Source organism: Aquarana catesbeiana, linkage group LG01 (genome assembly GCF_042186555.1).
Source record: "Aquarana catesbeiana isolate 2022-GZ linkage group LG01, ASM4218655v1, whole genome shotgun sequence".
NCBI lineage: Eukaryota > Metazoa > Chordata > Amphibia > Anura > Ranidae > Aquarana > Aquarana catesbeiana.
The window spans coordinates 721,029,601-721,054,944 of NC_133324.1; the positions used below are offsets into that span (position 1 = coordinate 721,029,601).

A 25,344-nucleotide genomic window follows, 5' to 3' on the forward strand; every position below is an offset into this window, starting at 1 on the left:
GCCTTTAAATAAAAAATAAAATTTAAAAAAAAGTAGTTTGCAGGCAGCAAAAACAGTAATTTTGCAGTAAAGCTGAAATTCTCCACTCTTCCCTCCTGATAATATTTCTGTTTTTTGTGGACACTGGTAGACTAGGCCACTGGTTCCTTCTGTGCTGCTATGAGGCGGTGTCAAAAAGTTTCAAGACTAGGTTTTTTTTTTTTTATATAAAAACTATTTTTAAATTTATACCCATATACAAAAAACACACAAAATAAAGTGCACCATGTAATTAAAATACAGTATACATTTTCCATCCCTTCAAAAAACAAATGGACCCCCCCCCCCCCCTTTCTTCTTCCCATTCTACACTACACTAAGTTTCCTTTATTTTTGTCCAGTTCTCCTAATTTAGACCAATGTTCTTCTGCTTACAACCTCCGCATACCTCCTGGTCTACTTAAACACTTTCCAATCTTTCCATCTATTTATCACTCCCTCCATTTCTTCCTCTCCACTATATCTCAGATGTTCCATATTATAGGTCTCTTCTACCTTTCTAATCCAAGGTTTTATTGTAGGACATTCTATTTCTTGCCAGTGCCATGGAATCTGACTTTTAGCTGCGTTTATTAAATGGGGGGGATCAAAGATTCTTTATATTGTTTTATCAAACCCACTGTTCCGTGAAATAAGCACGTCCATGGGTCTTCTGAGATTTCCTTTATTAGCTGTATAATCTCATTCCATTCATTTTTAATTTTTGGGCAGTCCCACCATAAATGGGCCATTGTTCCTACTATTTTACATCCCCTCCAGCAGAATAGTGATTTCTCTAGATGATACCTACTTACTTTATCTGGGGTTCTATACTACCTTGATAAACAAACACTTATAGTTCATATCTGCTGTATTAGAGTCCACTGCAGAGGTATGTACCAGTCTCATAATCTTTTCTAATTTAAATGTATTACTTCTGGCTCCCAATTCATTTTCCCATTTTTTTTTTAAATATATATGGCGGGGCCTCCAGCCCGTCCACTGCCAGCAAGATTTTATAAATAAAAGGCAGTCCCCGAGTTACGAATGACTCCTACTTATGAACAGCCTCAAATGCCGGCCACTTGTGCTCCACGCTGGTCCTGGATACCTCCAGACACATCCCATACTGCAGTACTACATGGCCAGGAGAGCCCCATTATAACATAAGTGCCCGGAACATCCCACATCCATGCACGGGCGGATGTTACACTTAGGAATGCAGTGTTCTGACCGGAAGTTACACTTACAAATGCAGTGTTGCGACTTACGAACAACTTCGACTTACGAACAAACGTACAGTCCCTATTGTGTTCGTAAATCAGGGACTTCCTGTATGTAATATCCCATTTTTTGTGCTTGATGCCAAACTTAGCTGCTCCAGCAGTCTAAGATTTTCCACTGATCTTATTGGTTGAGGCAGCATACTGACAAAGTGTTTCAGCTGGATCGTCATAATTTCTGTCTTGTGTTTTAATTCTTGAAATGTGTGTATTTTTCCCCTTTTCCATTATATCCTTTAATTGTACATTATCATGTTTAATCCAATCCCCAAATAATTTACCTTTACCAGGTAAAAAAAATTTGTTGTTCAGTGAAATTAATGGCGAGTTATATTTCCATTTACTTTATGTATTAGATCCCATATTCTGAGTACATTACGTGTCATAACATGTGTATCTTCCCTCAATGCTCTATATTGTGGTGGGAGCGACATACTCAACCGTGTGTCACTCATTGTGTTCTCAATTTGTATCCTTTTTCATATACTACCTTAGACCGTTCCATTAACTGTGAAATTACCACTGCATTATAGTATTTTTGCAGATCTGGTACTTTTAACCCCCCTTGCACTTTATCTCTCCTTAATACCGAGAATGCAATTCTTGGTTTACTGTGACATGGACATTCACTGTATTGTTCATTTAAGCACAAGAGACTCCATTTTGTTCTCACTGTTGAAATGTGTTCTGTAACCTTCACCTAAAACACAGACACATCTTCTAATAGAAGCTCTCTCTGTCCCTACTCCCCCCCCCCCCCCCCCCTCAAGGTTTTACTTCTCCATTCGCTAGTTTTTAATAATATAGTTCTATTTGTTAGTTTTTAACAACATCTCACACCACCCATTTCTTATCCATGTATAAAACAACATGTAATCATACATTTAGACACTGAACGGACATTTTAAAGTGGATGTAAACCCCAAAATTTTTTTTATATATCATACTGTGTAGAGTATACGATTTCCTATCATTTGAGCCCAGTCTTGCCACACAGAGTTAATCCATCTCTGAGCAATCCTCTTTTATTGTTCAGTGAGAAAAATCTTGACAAACTGAGAAAAACGTTGTCAAATACTCCCCCTTGCTGTGAGTGACAGCCTAAGACACAGGCATTATTTTTTAATTCCCCCCCCCCCAACTCCTTTCTTCAGTAGCTCTGCAAGGATTGGCTGTTGCCAAATCATGCTGAGGTGTGGATGCTGAAGTCATGTGGTTACTTTTCTGTCTTTTCACTGGATGTTAGAGATCATAGCAGAAGTTCAGTGTTAGAAATACACAGGAGAAAATTCATATTGAGAAAGAGTGTAGAGGTGGGCGGGGAGTCTACTGACATCACGACTCCACCCACCGAGCTCCAGACAACAGACCCACCCACAGAATATGCAGTTTTTTGGGTCTAATAACAGAGAGAGGGGAGACATTTGACAGGTAAAGATACATGCAGGAGGCGTGTATACACCTTATAGATAACCACTATGGCAGTAGTTTAGAAAGGATGACATTGGGTTTACATCCACTTTAAACACAGTGATCCTGTGAATCTGTTCCTGCAGCAGAGTCCCAATCAGAAATAATTCCATAACAACTGTTCTGCCAGATAAACTTTGATATCATATTTTTTAATGTTTTAACCACTTCAGCCCCCAGAAGGATTTACCCTCTTCGTGACCAGAGCACTTTTTACAATTTGGCACTGCGTCACTTTAACTGCTAATTGCGCAGTCATGCAATGCTGTACCCAAACGAAATTTGCGTCCTTTTCTTCCCACAAATAGAGCTTTCTTTTGATGGTATTTGATCACCTCTGCGATAAAAAAAAAAAAAAAAAAAAAATAGATATTTTCTACTTTTTGTTATAAAAAAAAAAAATTCCAATAAACTCAATTTTAGTCATACATTTAGGCCAAAATGCATTCGGCCACATGTCTGGTAAAAAAAAAAAAAAAAAAAGTCAATAAGCGTATATTTATTGGTTTGCGCAAAAAAGTTATAGCGTCTACAAACTAGGGTACATTTTCTGGAATTTACACAGCTTTTAGTTTATGACTGCCTATGTCATTTCTTGAGGTGCTAAAATGGCAGGGCGGTACAAACCCCCCCCCCCCCAAATTACCCCATTTTGGAAAGTAGACACCCCAAGGAAATTGCGGAGAGGCATGTTGAACCCATTGAATATTAAATTTTTTGTCCCAAATGATTGAATAATGACAAAAAAAAAAAAAAAAAAAAAAAATTAATTACAAAAAGTGGTCACTAAATGATATATTGCTCACACAGGCCATGGGCATGTGTGGAATTGCACCCCAAAATACATTCAGCTGCTTCTGAGTACGGGGATACCACATGTGTGGGACTTTTTGGGAGCCTAGCCGCGTACGGGGCCCCGAAAACCAATCACCACCTTCAGGATTTCTAAGGGCGTAAATTTTTGATTTTACTCCTCACTACCTATCACAGTTTTGAAGGCCATAAAATGCCCAGATGGCACAAACCCCCCCAAATGACCTCATTTTGGAAAGTAGACACGCCAAGCTATTTGCTGAAAGACATGGTGAGTATTTTGCAGCTCTCATTTGTGTTTTTGAAAATGAAGAAAGACAAGAAAAAAAAATGTTTTTCTTCTTTTTTCAAAACTTTGTGACAAAAAGTGAGGTCTGCAAAATACTCACTATACCTCTCAGCAAATAGCTTGGGGTATCTACTTTCCAAAATAGGGTCATTTGGGGGGTTTTGTACCACCTGGGCATTCCATGGCCTCCGAAACTGATAGGCAGTGAAGAGTGAAATAAAAAATGTATGCCCTTAGAAAGCCTGAAGGCAGTGCTTGGTTTTCAGGGTCCCGTACGAGGCTAGGCTCCCAAAAAGTCTCATACATGTGGTATCCCCGTACTTAGGAGAAGCAACAGAATGTATTTTGGGGTGTAATTTCACATATTCCCATAGCATGTTTGAGCAATATATCATTTAGTGTTTAAATAAAACTTGGATCCATTGGGCCCACTCCCATAACTTCCAAATTACTCATCATGAACCCCTAGTCCACCCTGTCGAACGCTTTTTCTGCGTCAATCAACAGGAATAAACCAGGGGCCCTTTCCTCTCATTTTTTGAAGCAAGAGCAATGTTCTCGCCCATTGTCTCTCTCTTCTCTCCCAGGTATAAACCCCACCTGATCCGGATGTACCAGCTCCGACATCAAATCTTTCATCCTAGTGGCCAAAACCTTTGCAGATAATTTTGTATCAGTATTAACCACTTAAGGACCAGCCTCGTTTTGGATTTTAGGTGTTTACATGTTTAAAAAAGGTTTTTCTGCTAGAAAATTACTTAGAACCCCCAAACATTATATATGGTTTTTCTTCTAACACCCTAAAGAATAAAATGGCGGTCATTGCAATACTTTTTTTTGCACCGTATTTGCGCAGCGGTCTTAAAAGCGCACTTTTTTTGGAAAAAATTCACTTTTTTGAATAAAAAAAAAAAAATAAGACAACAGTAAAGTTAGCCCAATTTTTTTTTATATTATGAAATATAATGTTACGCCAAGTAAATTGATACCCAACATGTCACGCTTGAAAATTGCGCCTGCTCATGGAATGGCGTCAAACTTTTACCCTCAAAAATCTCCATAGGCGATGTTTAAAAAATTCTACAGGTTGCATATTTTGCGGTACAGAGGAGGTCTAGGGCTAGAATTATTGCTCTTGCTCTACCGGTCGCGGCGATACCTCACATGTGTGGTTTGACCACCGTTTTCATATGCGGGCGCTACTCGCGTATGCGTTCGCTTCTGCGCGCGAGCTTGTCGGGACAGGGGGGGGGTTTTAAAAATTTTTTTTTTATTTTTATTATTTATTTTGCAATATTTTATTTATTTTTACACCGTTTAAAAAAAAAAAAAAAATGGTGTCACTTTTATTCCTATTACAAGGAATGTAAACATCCCTAGTAATAGAAAAAAGCATAGCAGGACCTCTTAAAAATATGAGATCTGGGGTCAAAAAGACCTCAGATCTCATAGTTACACTAAAATGCAATAAAAAAAAAAAAAAAAAAAAAAAAAAAAGTAATTTAGAACTGACATTTGAAAAAAATGTGCCTTTAAGAGGCGTGGACGGAAGTGACGTATTGACGTCGCTTCCGCCCAGCAGTGTATTGGAGACGAGTGAGCGCCATCTTGGCCTCACTTGTCTCCAGACACACCACAGGATAGAACGCGATCGCCTCTGCCGCTACCGACGGCTCCGGCAAGCGGCGGAGGGCACTGGATCGTGGCGGGAGGGCCCCTCTCCCGCCACCGATAAAAGTGATCTCGCGGCGAATCCGCCGCAGGGACCACTTTTATCTGAAAGCCGGCCGCCGCACGAAAACAGGGATACCGGGGTTATGGCAGCTAGCTGCTGCCATAACAACGATATCCCCGTTCAAACTTAGGACATACATCGTCGTGCGGCGGTCTTGAAGTGGTTAAGCAACGGTATTGGTCTATAACTTGACCATACGGTACTGCCCCTTCCCTCCTTTGGAATAATAGTGATTCAAGCTGACAGGGCTTCTCTAACCATCTCATAGTTTGAAAATAATAATATATATTTGCTAAAGCCATTTGCTAAAATCATTTAAAGTTCATTTTTTTCCTTATTAATGTACACACAGCACCCCATATTGACAGAAAAACACAGAATTGTTGGCATTTTTGCAGATTTATTAAAAAAGAAAAACTGAAATATCACATGGTCCTAAGTATTCAGACCCTTTGCTCAATATTCAGTATAAGCACCCTTTTGATCTAATACAGCCATGAGTCTTTTTGGGAAAGATGCAACAAGTTTTTCACACCTGGATTTGGGGATCCTCTGCCATTGCTCCTTGCAGAGCCTCTCCAGTTCTGTCAGTTTGGATGGTAAACGTTGGTGGACAGCCATTTTTAGGTCTCTCCAGAGATGCTCAATCGGGTTTAAGTCAGGGCTCTGGCTGGGCCATTCAAGAACAGTCACGGAGTTGTTGTGAAGCCACTCCTTCGTTATTTTAGCTGTGTGCTTAGGGTCATTGTCTTGTTGGAAGGTAAACCTTCAGCCCAGTCTGAGGTCCTGAGCACTCTGGAGAAAGTTTTCGTCCAGGATATCCCTGTACTTGGCCGCATTCATCTTTCCCTCGATTGCAACCAGTTGTCCTGTCCCTGCAACTGAAAAACACCCCCACAGCATGATGCTGCCACTACTGCTTCACTGTTGGGACTGTATTGGACAGGTGATGAGCTGTGCCTGTTTTTCTCCACATATACCGCTTAGAATTAAGGCCAAAAAGTTCTATCTTGGTCTCATCAGACCAGAGAATCTTATTTCTCACCATCTTGGAGTCCTTCAGGTGTTTTTTAGCAAACTCCATGCAGGCTTTCATGTGTCTTGCACTGAGGAGAGGCTTCCGTCGGGCCACTCTGCCATAAAGCCCCGACTGGTGGAGGGCTGCAGTGATGGTTGACTTTCTACAACTTTCTCCCATCTCCCGATTGCATCTCTGGAGCTCAGCCACAGTGATCTTTGGGTTCTTCTTTACCTCTCTCACCAAGGCTCTTCTCCCCCGATAGCTCAGTTTGGCCAGACTTCCAGCTCTAGGAAGAGTTCTGGTCGTCCCAAACATCTTCCATTTAAGGATTATGGAGGCCACTGTGCTCTTAGGAACCTTAAGTGCAGCAGAAATTTTTTTGTAATGTAATATCACATGGTCCCAAGTATTCAGACCCTTTGCTGTAACTCATGTGCTGTCCATTTCCTCTGATCATCCTTGAGATGGTTCTACACCTTCATTTGAGTCCAGCTGTGTTTGATTATACCGATTGGACTTGATTAGGAAAACCACACACCTTACACCACACAGACCTTACAGCTCACAGTGCATGTCAGAGAAAATGAGAATCAGAAGGTCAAAAAGGAACTGCCTGAAGAGCTCAGAGACAGAATTGTGGCAAGGCACAGATCTGGCCAAAGGTTTAAAAAAAAAAAAAAAAAAAATTTATATAATCTGCTGCACTTAAGGTTCCTAAGAGCACAGTGGCCTCCATAATCCTTAAATGGAAGATGTTTGGGATGACCAGAACCCTTCCTAGAGCTGGCCGTCTGGCCAAACTGACCTATCGGGGGAGAAGAGCCTTGGTGAGAGATGTAAAGAAGAACCCAAAGATCACTGTGGCGAAGCTCCAGAGATGCAGTCGGGAGAAAGTTGTAGAAAGTCAACCATCACTGCAGCCCTCCACCAGTCGGGTCTTTATGGCAGAGTGGCCCGATGGAAGCCTCTCCTCAGTGCAAGACACATAAAAAGCCAGCATGGAGTTTGCAAAAAAAAAAAAAAAAAAAAACACCAAACACACACTTGAAGGACTCTAAGATGGTGAGAAATAAGATTCTCTGGTTTGATGAGACCAAGATAGAACTTTTTGGCCTTAATTCTAAGCGGTATGTGTGGATTAAACCAGGCATTGCTCATCACCTGTCCAATACAGTCCCAACAGTGAAGCATGGTGGTGGCAGCATCATGCTGTGGGGGCGTTTTTCAACTGCAGGGACAGGACGACTGGTTGCAATCGAGGGAAAGATGAATGTGGCCAAGTATAGGGATATCCTGGACGAAAACCTTCTCCAGAGTGCTCAGGACCTCAGACTGGGCCGAAGGTTTACCTTCCAACAAGACAATGACCCTAAGCACACAGCTAAAATAACAAAGGAGTGCCTTCACAACAACTCCGTGACTGTTCTTGAATGGCCCAGCCAGAGCCCTGACTTAAACCCAATTGAGCATCTCTGGAGAGACCTAAAAAAGGCTGTCCACCAACGTTTACCATCCAACCTGACAGAACTGGAGAGGATCTGCAAGGAGGAATGGCAGAGGATCCCCAAATCCAGGTGTGAAAAACTTACATTAAAGTAAACTTAAATGATTTTAGCAAATGGCTGCAATATAACAGAGTGAAAAATTTAAGTGGGTCTGCTGAATACTTACTTTCCATCCCCACTATATACATATAGCCAAGTTTACGGTAATTTGAATTTTGTATTAAATAGGTCATAAACCCATCTGAGCCTGGGCTTTTTCCTTTTGCTGATTCTTTTAGAGCCCTATTGATCTCTTCTTCTGTTATGGGTGCTTCCAATATACTACGCTTATTTTCATCTATTTGGGGTATTCTGGCATTTTTTTTTTTTTTTTTTTAGGAACTCTTATCTTTTCTGGTTGCCCTTCTTGTTTTATTGAATTTAGAGATCCATAATAATGCTGGAACACTTTTGCTATTTCTGTTGTTGGATATATTATCTCCCCATTACTACTCTGTACTTTTTCAATATAAAATTTAATGTTTTTTTCCCTCAGTCTTGCCAGATGTTTCCCCATACACATCTCTCCTTTGCAACTCTGGTGAAATCCCTTCTAGTCTCTTGCTCGAGCACTTCTTTTAATTCATCTCTTTTTTTTGGCCGGTGCCTGATACCATTCCCCTGCTCCCTTTGTTATGCCTTTGTTCCAATTCATGGATTTCCTTTATTAATACTTCCATCTTTTTTTCCCTCTCCCCCTCTCAATCCTATTGCCATCAAAATACCCCTAATATAGGCCTTTTGGGCCTCCCAGAGTGTAGCTCCTGTTACCTTCTTAGTGTAATTTATTTTAAAATAATGTTCTAATTCTTCCTTTATTTTCTCTTCTTCATCTAAGTCCTGTATTAGATCTTCATTTAATCTCCATGTATATGGCTGTCTTTGGGCCCCTGGTATCACCATTTCCATGATCACAGGGGAATGGTCTGACAATGTTGTTATTTGGATGCTCGTCTTAAAACACCCATTCTAATATCCTGTGTTCAACCATTATATAATCAGTTCTTGAGTACATTGCATGCACAGGGGAGTGGAACGTATAGTCCTGGGTCTTAAGATGCTGCACTCTCCATATATCCAAGAGTTGACATGGAAACAATTTCTTTGTTATTGCTTTCAATTGTACCTTCCTAGTCTCCTGTGCCCGGGACATACTATCCAACTTTGTATTCATACAAAAATTCAAAATCACCTGTCATAATCACACTTCCTTTTTTGAAATCCATTAGTTTCCCCATAACCGGTCTCAAAAAATATGTTGGATTCTTATTGGGGCAATAGATATTTGCCAAGGTGCATTCCATATCGTATAATTTACCTCTTAAAAAGAGGCATCGTCCTTCCGAGTCTGTCATCCTTTCCTTCAATATGAACTGTGTACCCTTGGCCAATCCAATAGCTACTCCCTTTGCTCTTCTTGTTAGAGAGTCACCATAGTACCAAGTTGGATAGTCTCTTGAGAACAACCTTATATTGTCCTCATGGGATATATGCATCTCCTGTAGGAACACTATTCCTGCTTTGTACCGTTTAAGCTCCTTTAATTACCCATGCCTTTTTGTTGAAGTGTTGCGACCTCTAGCATTATATGAAATAAATCTTATTGATACTATTATTAATAATAACTAAAGCGCTGGTATGATTAAAACTAAAAAGTGAAAAAAAAAAAATTGTAAAAAAAGATAACAGCAGCAACCAATAAAGTGATCTTACACTAATACAGTACATAAACTAAAAATAATTGGTGCGCCAATATCACACTATGACGAAGCACAGTGCCATCTACAGGGAGGAGCAGCCAGTGACGTCACCCTAGTGTGTGCGATACACGTAGGGGCTGTGAGGAGGAGTAAGCCTACGAGTCTGACTGTTACTAACACGCTCACTTTACTTGGGCACATGTGAGTATCCATTTTTAGCCTATTTAGCCCAGTTGTTTCCAGCAATATTGCGCTATTGTTTATTTCTTTTTCTGAGACCCGGGACCCATGTTGAAAGGAACATTTTGTGTCAAGGAGTAAGAATATGCAAAAGGGGTTTAAAGAGCCCTACTGATTTCACCGGAGATTGGAGTCCGTTTGATCGGCAGATGTATGCAAGAAATGCAGAGACTTTTTGTGCCTAGTTTGTGAGGTGAATGGGTATTGCACAGGAGTTTAATCACTATTGGATTTTTAGATTCTGTTATAGAAGATCCACATTGTATTTTGTATTGAATTTATATATTTGCCTTGAATATATATGTAACTGACAGTTTGGTTTTTTACTTTTGATACACTGTCACAAATTTCCATGTTTAATGGGTGGCACTGTGCTTCATCATAGTGTGATATTAGTGCACCAATTATTTTTAGTTTAAATCTTATTGATGTAATCTTTGATCGTAGTGTACTCTTTCTAGGCTGACTGGGCACCTCATAATCCATCTAATATAGTAGCATGGATGGGGTTCTCCAGGACCCTCTCTTTTCCTCCCTCCCTTCGCTCCAACCTCCCTCCAATCCCAGAGCCACGGGTGTATCCGCATCCTTCACTTTCCGTCAGTCGCTCCGCAATCGTGGGGTGAGACTCCACCTCATTTGTAAGATTTAACCCCTTCAGATGCATTCTTCACACCATAAAAAAAGTAAACACTCAAAACAGCAACAGAGTAAGCCCCTTGAAACAGGTGTTAGATTCCCTGGGAGCCATAAAAATGCACGGAGACGATTAAAAATTCTGGTAACTGTCTATAAGTGAAAACTGTTTTGAATCAACTGATGCTTCAATAATGAAAACATCTTGCAAAAATTTCTCCTGGAAGCTTGTTGACATTCAAAAAGGATAATTAACAAGTTCAATAATATTTCAGCAAAGGAAATAATTATCCTTGCCTTGAGCCACTTAAATTCCAGGATTCACTAGATTAACATTCACGCTCTAAATGATTATTCATATTTTTTATAAAAAAAAAAAACCCACACACACCACACACACACCCACCCAAGTGGAATCATCTTGCAAGATCTGCTGACAATGAACAGGTTGTTGGCGAAGGAGGTGGTGAAGGGCTGCAGCATATCTACAGTATGTTTACATCCCTTTCTTGCTGTTCGGTTAATAGAGTAAGTAATTAGGTCCAACAGACAGGGAAAATTTGCATAAAATTACTTAGACTGGCATTAAATGGGCTAGAAAATTCTGTAAAATGACTCATTTCTAGACAGAGGGGGTGAAGAACCTAATTACATGGATGGCTTAGAAAAGGTCAGCGCTGAGTGACTGCACATTGTCACAACTATATAAATACACAAAGACGCACCTCTCTCAGTGGAATGATTAGGCTGCACAGGTTCTCTTCTTTACTAGTGAAGCAGATGTAATTGGTGGATACAAACATCTGGCCCACAATATGTCTTTTACTGAATGGTGTCCATAGAGTACAGTCTGTATGTCCATCTAGCTTCTCATCTTTGGGGAGGCGGAAGAGGGAACGATATCGTTCGCTCTTGGCTCGAGCATCTAAATCTCTGCAATACACAAACAAACCAGTTTGTTAGGAGTAAATTTGATGTAAATATACATGTTTTACGAAGGGTCTGATTTAGACAAAGGGGCTATATAGAAGATGCCGATTCCTAGCAGGACCACCACCAAAAATGAATCTGCTTTAGACCCCTTTCATGCCGTTGTTCCAGAAGTCCATTTTTAACTAGAACAAGAACAAAATATATGGAATCCCTATGGGTGATATGCAAGTGGATAGGTGTTTGTTTACAGCCAGCCAGTCTGTTCATATTTGTTGGACTGAATACAATAAGTTTGCATACAGGTCTGCTTTTGTAGCCCTGACCAAATGTGGTTGGATGTAGAAAGACATATACATCCGCCAATATCTAGCAACCCATAGTGATTACATGGGTTTGTTTTTCCTCCATCAGCTTTCCATTCTCCTCCAGCTCAGCAGGGGATAAGTCAATGTATCCCCTGCTGAGACGGAAAAGAGGGCATCCATGTGAAAGGGGCCTAAAAGTCCAATGGTGGTTACACAGATATAACAACAATCACTCAATTGGTAATTTGGTGCAACCACAAATTTAATATAAAAAAAAAAAAAAAAAAAAAAAAAAAAAAAAAAAAAAAAACCCCACACACAAACCAGAGACCTCCTGTTCAACTATATAGAAAGCTTTTGATCAATGTCAACTTGGCCATGGCAGAATTTTGTCTATCAATTCTGACTGTTGAAACAAATACAGATACATTTAATTGATCATTTACATTTATGATCAATATTTTTAGGCAAAAGCAAAGCACAAAACAATGCTATGTGTGTTGCACTCAAAATTTTGATGATGAATTGCTTGCTTATGGATTACTTGTACCCACACAAATCGCTATTTGCATGGCCACCTTTACATTTCATTTTTTTTTACTAATGGTTAAATAAGTTATAAGTGTATCAAAGGTCAAAGAAGAACTCTGATGTTAACAGTAGAACAGGATCATAGGATTGGTTCAGATGTATGTATTAGCTTAACTGTACTCATTTTGTCGACCCAGCAAATATGCTTTATACAGAAGGAAGGTCTGTAAAATATGACCCTAACTTTGCAACTTTCCCTTACCGTTTTAGGGCAGATACTTTTTTGGGAGATTTCTTTTTCAGTTTGGGAAGAGAGCGGTCCTGCTCAAAGCCTTCATTGTCCAGAAGCTGCCTCATAGCCATGTTGGCAAGCTGCTCCATTAATTTGAACGTCTCTGTGATGTTGAGAAAGACGGAGAAGAAATGTTCGCTAGACCGGGTGCTGGCTTTAATCATGTCAGGAAGAATCAGGGTGGCCGTCTTTTCCAGCTGCGTTATATCCACCCAACGGATCACCAGCTTGGCTGAAAGAGAAATATATGACAGCATGTCAGAAGAAAAAACATCACTGTCATTGCCTGAAGGTTAGAGGTCAGTGACAAATGTAATTGTTAGCAGTGGCCTAATAGCATGATCAAAATAGACCATGCTACTGCATCTTCCTAAGCTTTGTTAGTGAAACAAGCACTCTGTATAATGGATTCATGATTCCAGTATGGACAAGATGGAGCAGTAACTTTAAAAAAGTAAACAAACAAACCCTGACCTCTAATCTGGTTCTCCCAGTAGAGGTAAAGATATTCAATATAAAGAACATAACTGTCTATCCAAACTGTAGTTGAGTTTCCATGCTTTATAGGACTCTTGTCATATACATTGATTCTTCATGGGTGCTCTCAGTTTGAGCCTCAACTTAAACTTAAAAAAGGACAGGCATATTAAAGAAAGCCCAAATTAGAGAAACAATTATTGCAAACAAAAATGCAACATGGTTGCAAGATAGATTGCAAATAGGCCTATATAGTAGTCGTTACACAAAATTTTGACTTTCAATCCGACTTAAAGCCAACTCCTCATAAGTTCGGTAAGCATAGTCCATTGACACTTCCTCCAGTTCTCCAACTGAAAACCTGTATCTTCGTACGCATATAAAGCTAGAGGAAGAGTCTTCAGGAGCCTGGAATTTCACCCACAATTCACTGATTGTGCGTGCAATTCTTTACAGGATCCTATGCAAAGCATAATAGATGCACATTTTTTTTTCCTGCAAATATGTGTGCATTTAGTAGTTTTTACTAGTCTTTTTTTTATCCTATACACAATGAAAGGACCTTCACGATGTGGGGCTTTCCATGGTTATCAAGCTGATCAACCACATACAAATACATAATAATGTACAAAAGCAAAGCAGCAAACATGTTATCCAAGTGTTTGTTGGGGTTTCAGGCTGCTGTGATGACCTTACACTTCGTTAAGGCTTATGCATATAGACGTGAATACAGGTGAATGGGCATACAACATAGAATACACCTGTAATTGTGGTGGAGCATGGGGAGTGAAGAAAAGGTGAATATGTGCAGCTGTTGGGTGGGTCTGACATTAAAGTGTACCTGTTTTTGCCCTGCATTTGGTACATTTACTGTTACATTTGTTCGAACTGAAAGGCATATTTGCAGTGGTGCATTGTAACTGTACTAATGTTCTATAAAAAAAGTTACAAGTGTATCAAAGGTAAAACAAGAACTATGCTTGATTGTTGGGATTCACACCTTCTGGGCATTTTAATTTCTTAAAAAAGTAGCAATTAACGTTTTCAAATTTATTCTTTGTTTTTACGTGCGTTACATTGTCATAAATACATCTAGGCCTATAAAAAAAAAAAAAACAAAAAAAAAACAAACAACCAACAGGACCTCGACATGCCTATATGCGTAAGTGGGAGCAGGCCCTGGGTGAGGATATACCCTTGAAGATATGGCAGCTCATATGGTCACAGGCCTCCAAGAGCTCCATTTGTACGCTCTATAAAGAAAATCAATACAAGATTTTACTCCACTGGTACCAAACCCCAGACCTGCTCCACTCCATATATCCCTCTGCTGATTCCCGCTGTAGTAAAGAAACGGTGACGCTATATCATACCTATTGGACCTGCCCTCTAATCACCCCCTATTGGTGAATGGTACATTCTTTACTGCACTCCATCTTTGACTCTTGGGTGCCATTCAACCTGAAAACTTTTCTTCTGGGCCTTCCACCCCCCTCCTTTTCCAAACTGTCTAAAAAGCTCTTAGCCCAGGTGCTAACAGCAGCGAGATGCTTGGTAGCTCTGAAATGGAAAAGGAGGGAACCCTCCCCCACACTGTTCGAACTGCACTCTAGAATCAGATGTTAAAAAGGATGGAGTATCTGACAGCCTCCCTAAACAACACTCGATACACACAATCGACTGTGGGAACCATGGGTTATGCTGGAGATCCCCACTATCCAATACCCCAAGGATCCCTGACCTCGAGGGGGTCGCCAGTGATTGTGTTGGGAGACTCTGGGCGGAGCAGAGCCCTTGGAGCGGTTGGTCGTCCTCCCCCACCCTTTCTTTCCCACTCCCCCCGCTCTCGCTTTTCTGACCTTTTCTAACCTTCTCACTATGCTCTTTACCTCCTCCAGAAGCACTTATACAGGGTGAACTCGGTTGTGCCACAGCAACTCTGAATACTATCCGACCAACTTGACGATACCACAGACTGCCTATGGATATATGCATTGCACGTCCTGACCGAGTTGTATCACTGGCTTTAATGTATATTTGATAGCTAGTCAGATATATGCTGTATACAAATGATAAGTTTTTTCCTATGTTGTAAATTTTTGAAAATCAATAAAAATTGTCAGTTTTCAAAAAAAGTGGCTGCACTAATTTGAAACGATTTATGTATAGGCATTTTTTTTTTTTTTTTTTTTTTTTAAGATTACCTTCTTTTCCCAGCAGGAAGGAATAGAAACAAAGATGATTGATGCTCAGGTACATCCATCCTTGCCGTGGAACTCTGCCCTTCCAGTAACTGCAAGAGTAGTAATTCACCAATTTCTCTTCATCTGGCATACCAAAAAGCTTGTGGAACTTTACAATTGCCTCTTTAAACTTGTCTGTATCATCATCTTCTTTAACATCATTAATTTTATTATACTCTGCAACGATACCCTATAAAAACAACAATAAAAATAAAATAGCTGTAGTTATTTCTTGCTTACACAATTAGTTTGGAAACCTTTGTACAGCAGTCACAGTCAAAATACTGCTGAGCAGATCAGCCCACTGACATCTATAATTTTCCCCGGAGCACCACAGTTTGAATCAAAATGTTGCATTATGTTATTTTTGCTATTATAGAGATATAGTCATATAAATAAAACTACCTGTATCTTTCCTCTAACAAATGTGGTAATGTCATTTTCATTTTCAAAACTGGAGAGCGTTTGCAGCAAGTTAACTTCAAGCCATTCCCAGTGCTCAGTCACCTCCCTCCGAGAACCACCTGGACACAAGAGAGATTCAAAATTATTGCATCATCTTCATTGTCACATTTGTTAATATTGGAATGCGTAATTGTACAAGCTAAATGGAGCCTATCGAAAAGATAAAAAACATTTAAAGTATATTTTAAATTACAAATGTAAAGTGTAAAGCCAGTGTAAAACAACTGTACCAAAAAGCCTAGATTAACAGACTAAGTTATTCCAAACCAAGACTGTCAGTATTCAGGCTTGATGTAGCCCACAGACAAGACAATCAATTGATTCATTGTTTTTTATTGGACACCGATCCCAGAGGAACCATTAGAAATCAAGGTTGGTCCAACCTAAATGCTCAGAAGACAGTCATGTTGTGCCTGAACATTCATCCACTCTGATTTATTTAGGTAGCCAAGCATTGTGCCCTGCTGACTTTTAAGTACAGCAAATATGTGGTCGCTGTCATCATACAAGGGGGCCATATCTGTAGTCCGCAGGAGATGGCTTCTACTATAACCCGTACTATACAAGCCTTAGCAATTTTTAGAAAAAATATCTAGAGAATATGATGTGCAGCTTACCACAAGCAATAGTCCAGTACACAAGGGAGTCTGGAGTCTGATAAAGGATGCGATAAGGTGCCACTCTTGCACTTGAGTCCAAAACAACATCAAGTGTCCCAACCAATAAACCTGAAAATTAACAAGGAATCCATAAGCAACAATCTCAACTTAGAGATTAGTAATAAGATAATTGGAAATAAATCATGCTTATCAAACTGCGACAGTTGATATAAACCACTTATTGTATACATGCTGTTTTTCAAGAGAACAAGGTAACTACTGATTGTAATTCAGAAGGGACATAAGAGTACATAAATATCTTGGCATAAGTAAAGAACCAGTTAAAATTGTATAAAACCAAACAGTGCTAAAATAAGCCACAAATGCCTTTTTCCCCCAAATTTGATAGAGTAGGGGAGGGTTAGAAATGCAATCAGTCTTTTTTTTTTTCCTGTTTCTTTACTTCCTGCAGCAGGAAGTGAGATGATATCTTTCCAGTGTGACATCTGTCACAGGAACAAATGTCCCCGTTGGAAGGTTTACTTGGACGAGTGAGTGCCAATCCTATTGAGGGGTGGATTGCAGATATTTTTGGAATAATAGCATATGTTGGGATTTGCACTAATGGTTTTATTGAACAATGAATTGGGTTATATATGCATTTTATCAAAACCAGTAAAAAATTAAATATAAATATATATACACACACACACACACACACACACACACACACACACACACACACATACACGATGTGAAAAAAAAAATAGAACGGGAAACAAAAAAATAAATAAGTCCAGTAACAGTCCTTTTTGACCAATGAAGAAAATCTAATAGTTCCCAGTGATATCCCAATTAGGAAAACAACCGTAGATATCCACTACCATGTGTGTCACATCAGACCCGCTCCTATCAAGTAGAAACTCACTAAATAGAATGGTCTACCACTCTCATGGTTAGGCTAGTAAGCCATAAGAATCAGTTGTTCAAAGGTTCCTTAATAAGTCAATCCACTTCACAGTTCTTGCAGTAAAGGTACACATTCATGGGTACATAAAGAAAGGCAGCACTAGTGTAATATTGTCAAAGCACATTATTACACTAGTGGAGCCTTTCTTTTTTATGTACCTTTACTGCAGGGTCCACTTTTAAATTCCACTTTAATGTCTATTTTACAAAATCTGTTTCTGTTAGGGAATACTATTTTAGGCTGCATTCACATAAGGAATAACACTTGCTACACAACTTACAGAGTAATTAACCACAGTTTCAAAAGTGTTCATTCACTACATCGCTGTAAGAGAAATTACTTGCATTGCTATAAATGCTGTCCTAGAAAGTAAATGATCATAAAAGCAATGTCAGCAAGGTTACATGAGCAAGCAAATCATCTATGATCAACGGATAGCTAATGTTCACATGCTGCTCTTTTTAACAGAGATCAATAAATGGTTTCTGCTTTAAGTAGACGGTATCTAGGTAGACAGACTGCATCTACTTCATCAGCTCTATAAAATGTGTTTATGTGGCATATCATTATCAATGCGTATGCCTGTGCCTGAAGCGATTAGACCACAAAGATTTTAAAGAGCATTTTATATATTGCAAAAAAAAAAAAAAAAAAAAAAAAAAAAAAAAAAAAAAAAAAAAAAAAAAAAAAAAAAAAAGTGAATGTTGAAGAAAAATTCTTGGAAGAAAAAAAAGTGTAAATATATAGTTTGTGCTAAGGGAAGTTAACATTATTATACAGGATTTATATAGGACCAACAGTTTACAATATAAAAAAGGGACAGTTACAATAAATACAAGAGGGTTAAGAGGGCCCTGCTCATAAGGGCTAACAATCTAAGGATTCATTTAGAAATTGCATACACAAGTATTAAATAAACAAGAATTCTTGGAGCCAACTGTGATACAGCTGCACAGGATTCCTTCTTCCATTACAGGCCCTTTGCTTGCCTGGGATGATTGTTTGCAATGCTACAAAGTGTAATCAGCTGCTCCCCAACCACCTTCTGTGCACTGCAGTGGCCTGGAGTACATTCTCATGAGATTTTGAGCCCCCAGCCTTCCTGGGAGGCAGCAGTAAGGCATGGTGTCATCACCTATGCCTCCTCGAACCCGGGTCTGAGGCAAGCATTTTTCATTCTTTATGCAATATCTTTTTTCCCATGCCATTTGTGTTTGGTAGGTGGGTGACTGACAATACAGTAAGCCTTTTGTTTTCATAGAAGGTCTGCTTTAAATCTGCTCTACAAACAGTTATACAGTATATACACACACACACAAAATGCACTTCAGCCCTGAGAGTCACACAGCTCCACTACAAGACCTGCCAGGCAGGGGAGGGGACCCGTTTTTCAGCACACTGATATTCTCAACTCTGGCACTCTTCTTTATCCTCCGATCAGTGTGCTCCTTGTACTGCAACACACCTGACTGACTCCTTGTGCTGCCCCCCCAGAAAATAGCTGATGTCAAGTCAAATTCAAATACCAACTCGCTTTGTATTTAATGAAAACATTGACTGATGTATGAGTTACATTAATTTGCGTTCAGCTTTAACCCCGTAAAGAAGGTATGGGTGGAATCACAGCAAATAATCCTGTTCTGGTCACCACAGAGCTAACCAGGGGTGGCCCGTCCATTAGGGGAGCACGGTGTTCCTATATACTAGAAACATAAAGATCTGTCTCCTCTTCCCTGACAGGACATGGATCCTTGCGTTTACATACACAGATCCATGTTCCTGCTCTGTCACGAGCAATCGCGGTTGCCCGGCAGACATTGCGGCTGCTAGGCACATGCGTCAGCACGCGCCCCTTATGCCGACGCGAAGCTGAGGACATCATATGATGCCCGCCCAGGATGGGAAATCCCACCTGCAGACGTCATATTACTATGGGCAGATATTGAAGTGGTTAAGTAACGTTTCCAGGATTCTTCTGAGGGTACGAATTTATTTGCTGCACCTAAAAGAAGGTCATTTTTAGGCTTTCATTGATGAGTGCCTTAACGATTGAAAGCGGGTTATAATAGAAAAGGTTTCTTAGGCCTGGTTGGTGAACATGCAGAAAAGCCTGTTTAGCTAGAGAGGAAGGCTTGGGAGGCTAGGGGGATTGATGAAAGGCAGTCACACTTACCTGAAGTTCTTCCACCTGTCAGAGAACTTATTACCCACTCTGCCCTATATTTCTTTCTTCTTTTATAAAGTTTTTATTGAAAATATGAAAGACAAAGCAGATAAGAGCACAAACGCGGGCGCAGCCGCTGTGCTAAACATATGGATGGAACAATATGTTTGTTCAAGATAGAATGCAAATGAAATAAGAGAACGTATATCACTGTGTAATAGGCAAATGGTCTAATAAAATTCAATGTGTCTTTGTTCTTTCAGATATCAACAGGTGGTATGATATGTAATTGTTTCTATAGCGGGTCTTGCATCTATATTCTGGTGTGGGGATCTGAGATATTTGGATAAAGGGTTAGTGTTAGGAGAGTGATGGGGAGGAGGGGTGGAATCAGGGAGGGTGATTAGAAGATATTGGATTGCTTTCTGGTATAATGCTGGAGAGGATGGTTGAGGGGGAAAGCCCGGAGCATTACCCAGTTTGCCACCCCGCCACAGCACCCGAGGCCTTTTCAGGTCAGAGCTTGTTTGTATTAATCTGTCGTGATAAAGCGTAACCAGCAAGACCAATGTTTGCTAAATTTAGAGGGGGTGTCTTTTGCTTGATTTACCAGTTCCTCCATTTCTGTGTTTTTTTTGTATGCGTCTAAACCAGTCTGCTACAGACGGCGTTTCTGGGGAGTGCCATTTAGCTGGAATGCACATCATCGCTGTATTTAACATTTGCATGGCGAGTGAGCGAGGGTAAGCGGCGTTCGTGGAGTAGTGTAGTAAGAATTGCACTGGTGAATATTTCGAGCGTGTAAGTGGTTATCCGGTTAGTCAGTTGGTGACCCTCCCTTTCCAGAAAGTTTGTAATTTAGGACATGTCCACCAAATATGTAAAAGGGATCCCAGACCCTCCTCACATCTCCAACAGTTTGAGGCAAGTGAAGGATAGATTTTGTGTAGCCCAAGGGGTGTTCTATACCATCTTGAGAATATTTTGAATGCATTCTCTTGTCTATACACATTAACTGCTCCTTTGTGTGTATGTGTATATATATATATATATAATCTCCAGTCTTGATCTGATCGATTGAGAGTTCTAGTTCCCATCTACGGCTGGCTCAGTTAGATTTGGGATTTTGGCCTGTGAATAGCAAAGTGTATGTAGGAGATTAAGCGACATTGGGGTTCTGTTTTTAAGCATAAAGATTCGAAGGGGGCGAGTTGTCTCGACCAGTCAGGTCTTGGTTTAGGTTTGTCAAGACAGTGTCTGATTTGCACGTATGTCCAAAAAGGAAATGTGCCATTTGCCATCAGTGTATCTAGCTTGGATTGGGGGATGAGGTGGCCTTTTTCGAAGAAACGTTCTGCTCGAACAGTGTGGTGTGGTCACGATTCTGTTAGAAAGGATGTGGAGGTTCCTGGTGAAAAGTCTGGGTTGTGGCGTAATGAGTCATGGGGCCTAGTAGCGAGGATATATTTTATGTTTGCGGCAAGTTTCACAGAAGGAAATTAACGTAGGGTGAATGAGTGGGTGATTTTTGCAATTCAGCGGGGTGTGTTTTGGGGCTATCCATGGGGTTTGAAACAGCGGGATAGAGGACATGAAATGTTCCAGCTGAACCTAAGCTTTAACCTTGGAGTGAATGTTCCAGTCTATAATTCTGGACAAATGGCAGGCTTGGTGGTATTTTCGTAGGTCTGAGAGACCTATACCTCCTTTGAGTTTAGGGAAGGTAAGTCTGGAGTAGCTTAATCTCGGACACGATGTGCTCCAAATGAAATCTGTACAAGCTTTCTGATATGTTGAGAAGAATGTGGTTGAAAGTTTAATAGGGACAGTTTGTAGTATGTATAGAATTTGGGGTAGAACGTTCATTTTAATAATAGCGGCTCTGCCAAACCAAGAGAAGAGAAAAGTCCTGTGGACCATGACTTCAGGTTCTCTATGATGTTGCATATGTACAGTGGGGCAAAAAAGTATTTAGTCAGCCACCAATTGTGCAAGTTCTCATATATATATTTTTTTTTATGAGGCCTGTAATTGTCATTATAGGTATACCTCAACTATGAGAGACAAAATGTGGAAACAAATCCAGACAATCACATGGTCTGATTTTTGAAAGAATTTATTTGGCTACCATCAGTAACACACTACGCCGCCAGGGACTCAGATCCTGCAGTGCCAGGCGTGTTCCCCTGCTTAGGCCAGTACATGTCCGGGCCCGTCTGAGGTTTTCTAGAGAGCATTTGGATGATCCAGAAGAGGATTGGGAGAATGTCATATGATCAGATGAAACCAAAGTAGAACTGTTTGGTAGAAACACAACTCATCGTGTTTGGAGGAGAGAGGATGCTGAGTTGCAACCAAAGAACACCATACCTACTGTGAAGCATGGGGGTGGCAACATCATGCTTTGGGGCTGTTTCTCTGCAAAGGGAACAGGACGACTGATCAGTGTACATGAATGGGGCCATGTATCGTGAGATTTTGAGTGCAAACCTCCTCCCATCAGCTAAAGCATTGAAGATGAAACGTGGCTGGGTCTTTCAGCATGACAATGATCCCAAACATACTGCCCAGGCAACGAAGGAGTGGCTTCGTAAGAAGCATTTCAAGGTCTTGGAGTGGCCTAGCTAGTCTCCAGATCTCAACCCCATAGAAAACCTTTGGAGGGAGTTGAAAGTCCGTGTTGCCCAGCGACAGCCCAAAAACATCACTGCTCTAGAGGAGATCTGCATGGAGGAATGGGCCAACATACCAGCAACAGTGTGTGACAAACTTGTGAAGACTTACAGCAAACGTTTGACCTCTGTCATTGCCAACAAAGGATATATAACAAAGTATTGAGATGAACTTTTGATATTGACAAAATACTTAGTTTTCCACCATAATTTGCAAATAAATTCTTTCAAAAATCAGACAGACAATGTGATTGTCTGGATTTGTTTCCACATTTTGTCTCTCATAGTTGAGGTATACCTATGACAATTACAGGCCTCATATTTTTAAGTGGGAGAACTTGCACAATTGGTGGCTGACTAAATACTTTTTTGCCCCACTGTAGTTAGAGTAAAGGTTTGTGAGGAAAGCTGGATTCCTAAATGCGTTATTGCATGTTTATTCCACTTAAAGGGGAAGTTTGATTGGCATTGTCGGCAGGTGTCTAATGGTAAAGTGATGTGAAGGGTGTTGTTGGATTTTGTAAAATTGATTTGTAGGTTGGTTAGAGCTTTAAACATGCTGAAGTCTAAGTAAGTTTGGGATTGTCGTAAGTGGTTCAGTAAGGAAAAGCAGGATGTCGTCTGCAAAGGCGGCTAGTTTGTAGGTGTGTTGGCCCATTTCGATTCCTTTGATATCTGGGTTCGCTCTAATGTGTCTTAGTACTGGTTCAAGGGTAAGGATAAAGATTAGTGGGGATAGGGGGCATTCCTTGGAGAGTTCCATTCGATAGGTGGCCATTTACGCGGACTCTGGCTGTGGGATTGGAGTAGAGTGTGAGTATAAAGTTTAGCATTTGGTATGGAAAACCAATGGACTTTAATGCTTCCGTCATGTAGTTCCAAGCCACTCTATCAAATGCCTTTTCTGCATCGAGAGAAAGAAGAAACCCCTGGCAGTGATTGGATGTGAGCCAGAGGTGGATGTTAATGGCCTTGCTTCCCTACCTGGAATAAAACCCACTTGGTCAAGACAAACCAGCTGGGGGAGCAAGGGGAGGCTAGCATTTTGGCAAACCACTTAAGGTCCATGTTCAGTAATGAGATTGGTCTATAGTTGGTGACCAGCGAGGTGTCTTGCCCTGGTTTCGGAATTACTGCTATGTGGGATAGAATAGAATAGAATGATAGATAGATAGATAGATATATATCCCACTGTCAGTCCGTCTGGGCCCAGGCTTTTGCCCGGTTTCAATTGGTTTGGAGCCAGTTCGGCTTCTTTTCCTGTCAGAGGGCCGTCTAGATCTTGATCCAGGGTGTTTGATAGTGGGGTGGGACTATATTGTGTTAAGAAATCAGTAATTAACTGTGTCCTTGATGTAGTGTTTTTTGACGGGTCCGTTGGGGGTAGGTTATATAGTTGTGAGCAATAGTCGACAAATTGCTTGTCAGGGGATAAATTAATTTTACAGCCCGATGCATCTGTCAAGGAGTGTATCGTGGAGGCAGCTCTCTTAGCTTGTAGGGCTCTAGCTAATAACTTTCCAATTTTATTACCGTATTCATAGTAAACCTTTTGAGATAGGATGTATTTGCGTTTAAGTTGTTTGCCAAGAATTTCCAGAAGTTCGGTCCTGGTTCTTACGAGGGTGTGTAGGGTGTTTGCAGCTTGTGTGCGTTTATGTGCACACTCCAACTTTTGAATTTGAGTGGCAAGTTACAGGATATGTTTCTTTTTCTCCCATTTTCATTTGATGCCTGCTGCAATAAGGATTCCCCGTATTACACATTTGCGGGATTCCCAGGTAATGACTGGGGAGGTGTCAGTAGGTTTGTTTTTTGTGAAGTATTGTTTAATGCAGAGCTTAACCTCTTCTGCAATAGAAGGGTCTGTGAGCAGAGAGGGGGTCTAATCTCCAGGACTGTGGGAGATTGTGAACGAGATAGACACGGAGATGGGGTGGTGGTTCAATAGGATCATGGTGTACTCTTAAGGAAGGGTAGGTGGGTTTGCCCGTTTGCAAGTTTTGGTGCGAACCAAACCAGGGAGTGTTCGGCTCATCCTTAGTGCTCACTATGTAGCATTTGTATTATTATGCTGCACAGCAATTATACACCGATCAGCCATAACTTCATGACCACTGATGTATTAAAGCCAGACTCCAAGCAAATGTTTTTTTTTCCCCCCATGCAGTGGTGCTGTGCCCACATTGCATGGGTAAAATGCTCGTTTTCTATAGGGGTGAACACAGCGCTTATACTCACCTGGTCCTTCGACTCTCAAGGACACGGAATGCCCCCACGTCCAGAGGTGGGCCGTTCCTGACGTCTTCATGTCCAGAGCCAATCAGTGGATGTGATGTCCAGAACAGTCCACCGCACAAGATGGGGAAGAGGGAGGGGCAGGAGGGACCAGTCTCGGACTGGGAGCATCAGACGATTAGCCGAGTATATCTTGGCTCTCCAAACCCATAGACCAAAACGAGCAGTTAACCCATGCAGTGTGGGCCCAGCCCCACGGCATGGGGAACATAAAAAAAGTTCAGCTTTAAGTGAATAACATTGATTATCTCATCACAATGAGATCTGAAAATCTGTGGGATATATTAGGCAGCAAGTAAACATGTTGCTCCTGAAGATGTGTTGAAAGCAGAAAAAATGGGCATCACAGTTTGTTGTGTATGGGGCTGTGTAACCGCTGACCAGGCCGGATGCCCGTGTTGACCCATGTCCACAGCCAAAAGCACCTACCATGGGCACATGAGCATCAGACCTGGACCACAAAGAAATATTAGAAGGTGGCCTGGTCTGATGAATTACATTTCTTTTAAAGTAGGTGGATGACTGGGTGCATCACTTACCTGGGGAAGGTTGCACTATAGGAAGGAGGCTAGCCAGACAGGCTACATAATGCTTTGGGCAATGTTCTGTAGATAACCTTGGGTTCTGTTATTCATGTGGATAGTAC

General features: G+C 40.7%; 1 protein-coding gene across 2 annotated transcripts in view; it reads right to left on the bottom strand.

Annotated features, from left to right (window-relative positions):
• The window catches only part of TBC1D9 (TBC1 domain family member 9), a 119,514-nt gene that overhangs the window by 81,235 nt on the left and 12,935 nt on the right, over positions 1–25,344 (bottom strand). For both annotated transcript variants that reach the window (XM_073604161.1, XM_073604153.1), the window contains exons 2-6: positions 16,613–16,723; positions 15,936–16,054; positions 15,492–15,720; positions 12,781–13,042; positions 11,475–11,682 (exon numbers count right to left, since the gene is read on the bottom strand). In XM_073604161.1, the coding sequence (XP_073460262.1) occupies positions 11,475–11,682; positions 12,781–13,042; positions 15,492–15,720; positions 15,936–16,054; positions 16,613–16,723 (929 nt within the window). The remainder of the gene's footprint in view (positions 1–11,474; positions 11,683–12,780; positions 13,043–15,491; positions 15,721–15,935; positions 16,055–16,612; positions 16,724–25,344) is intronic.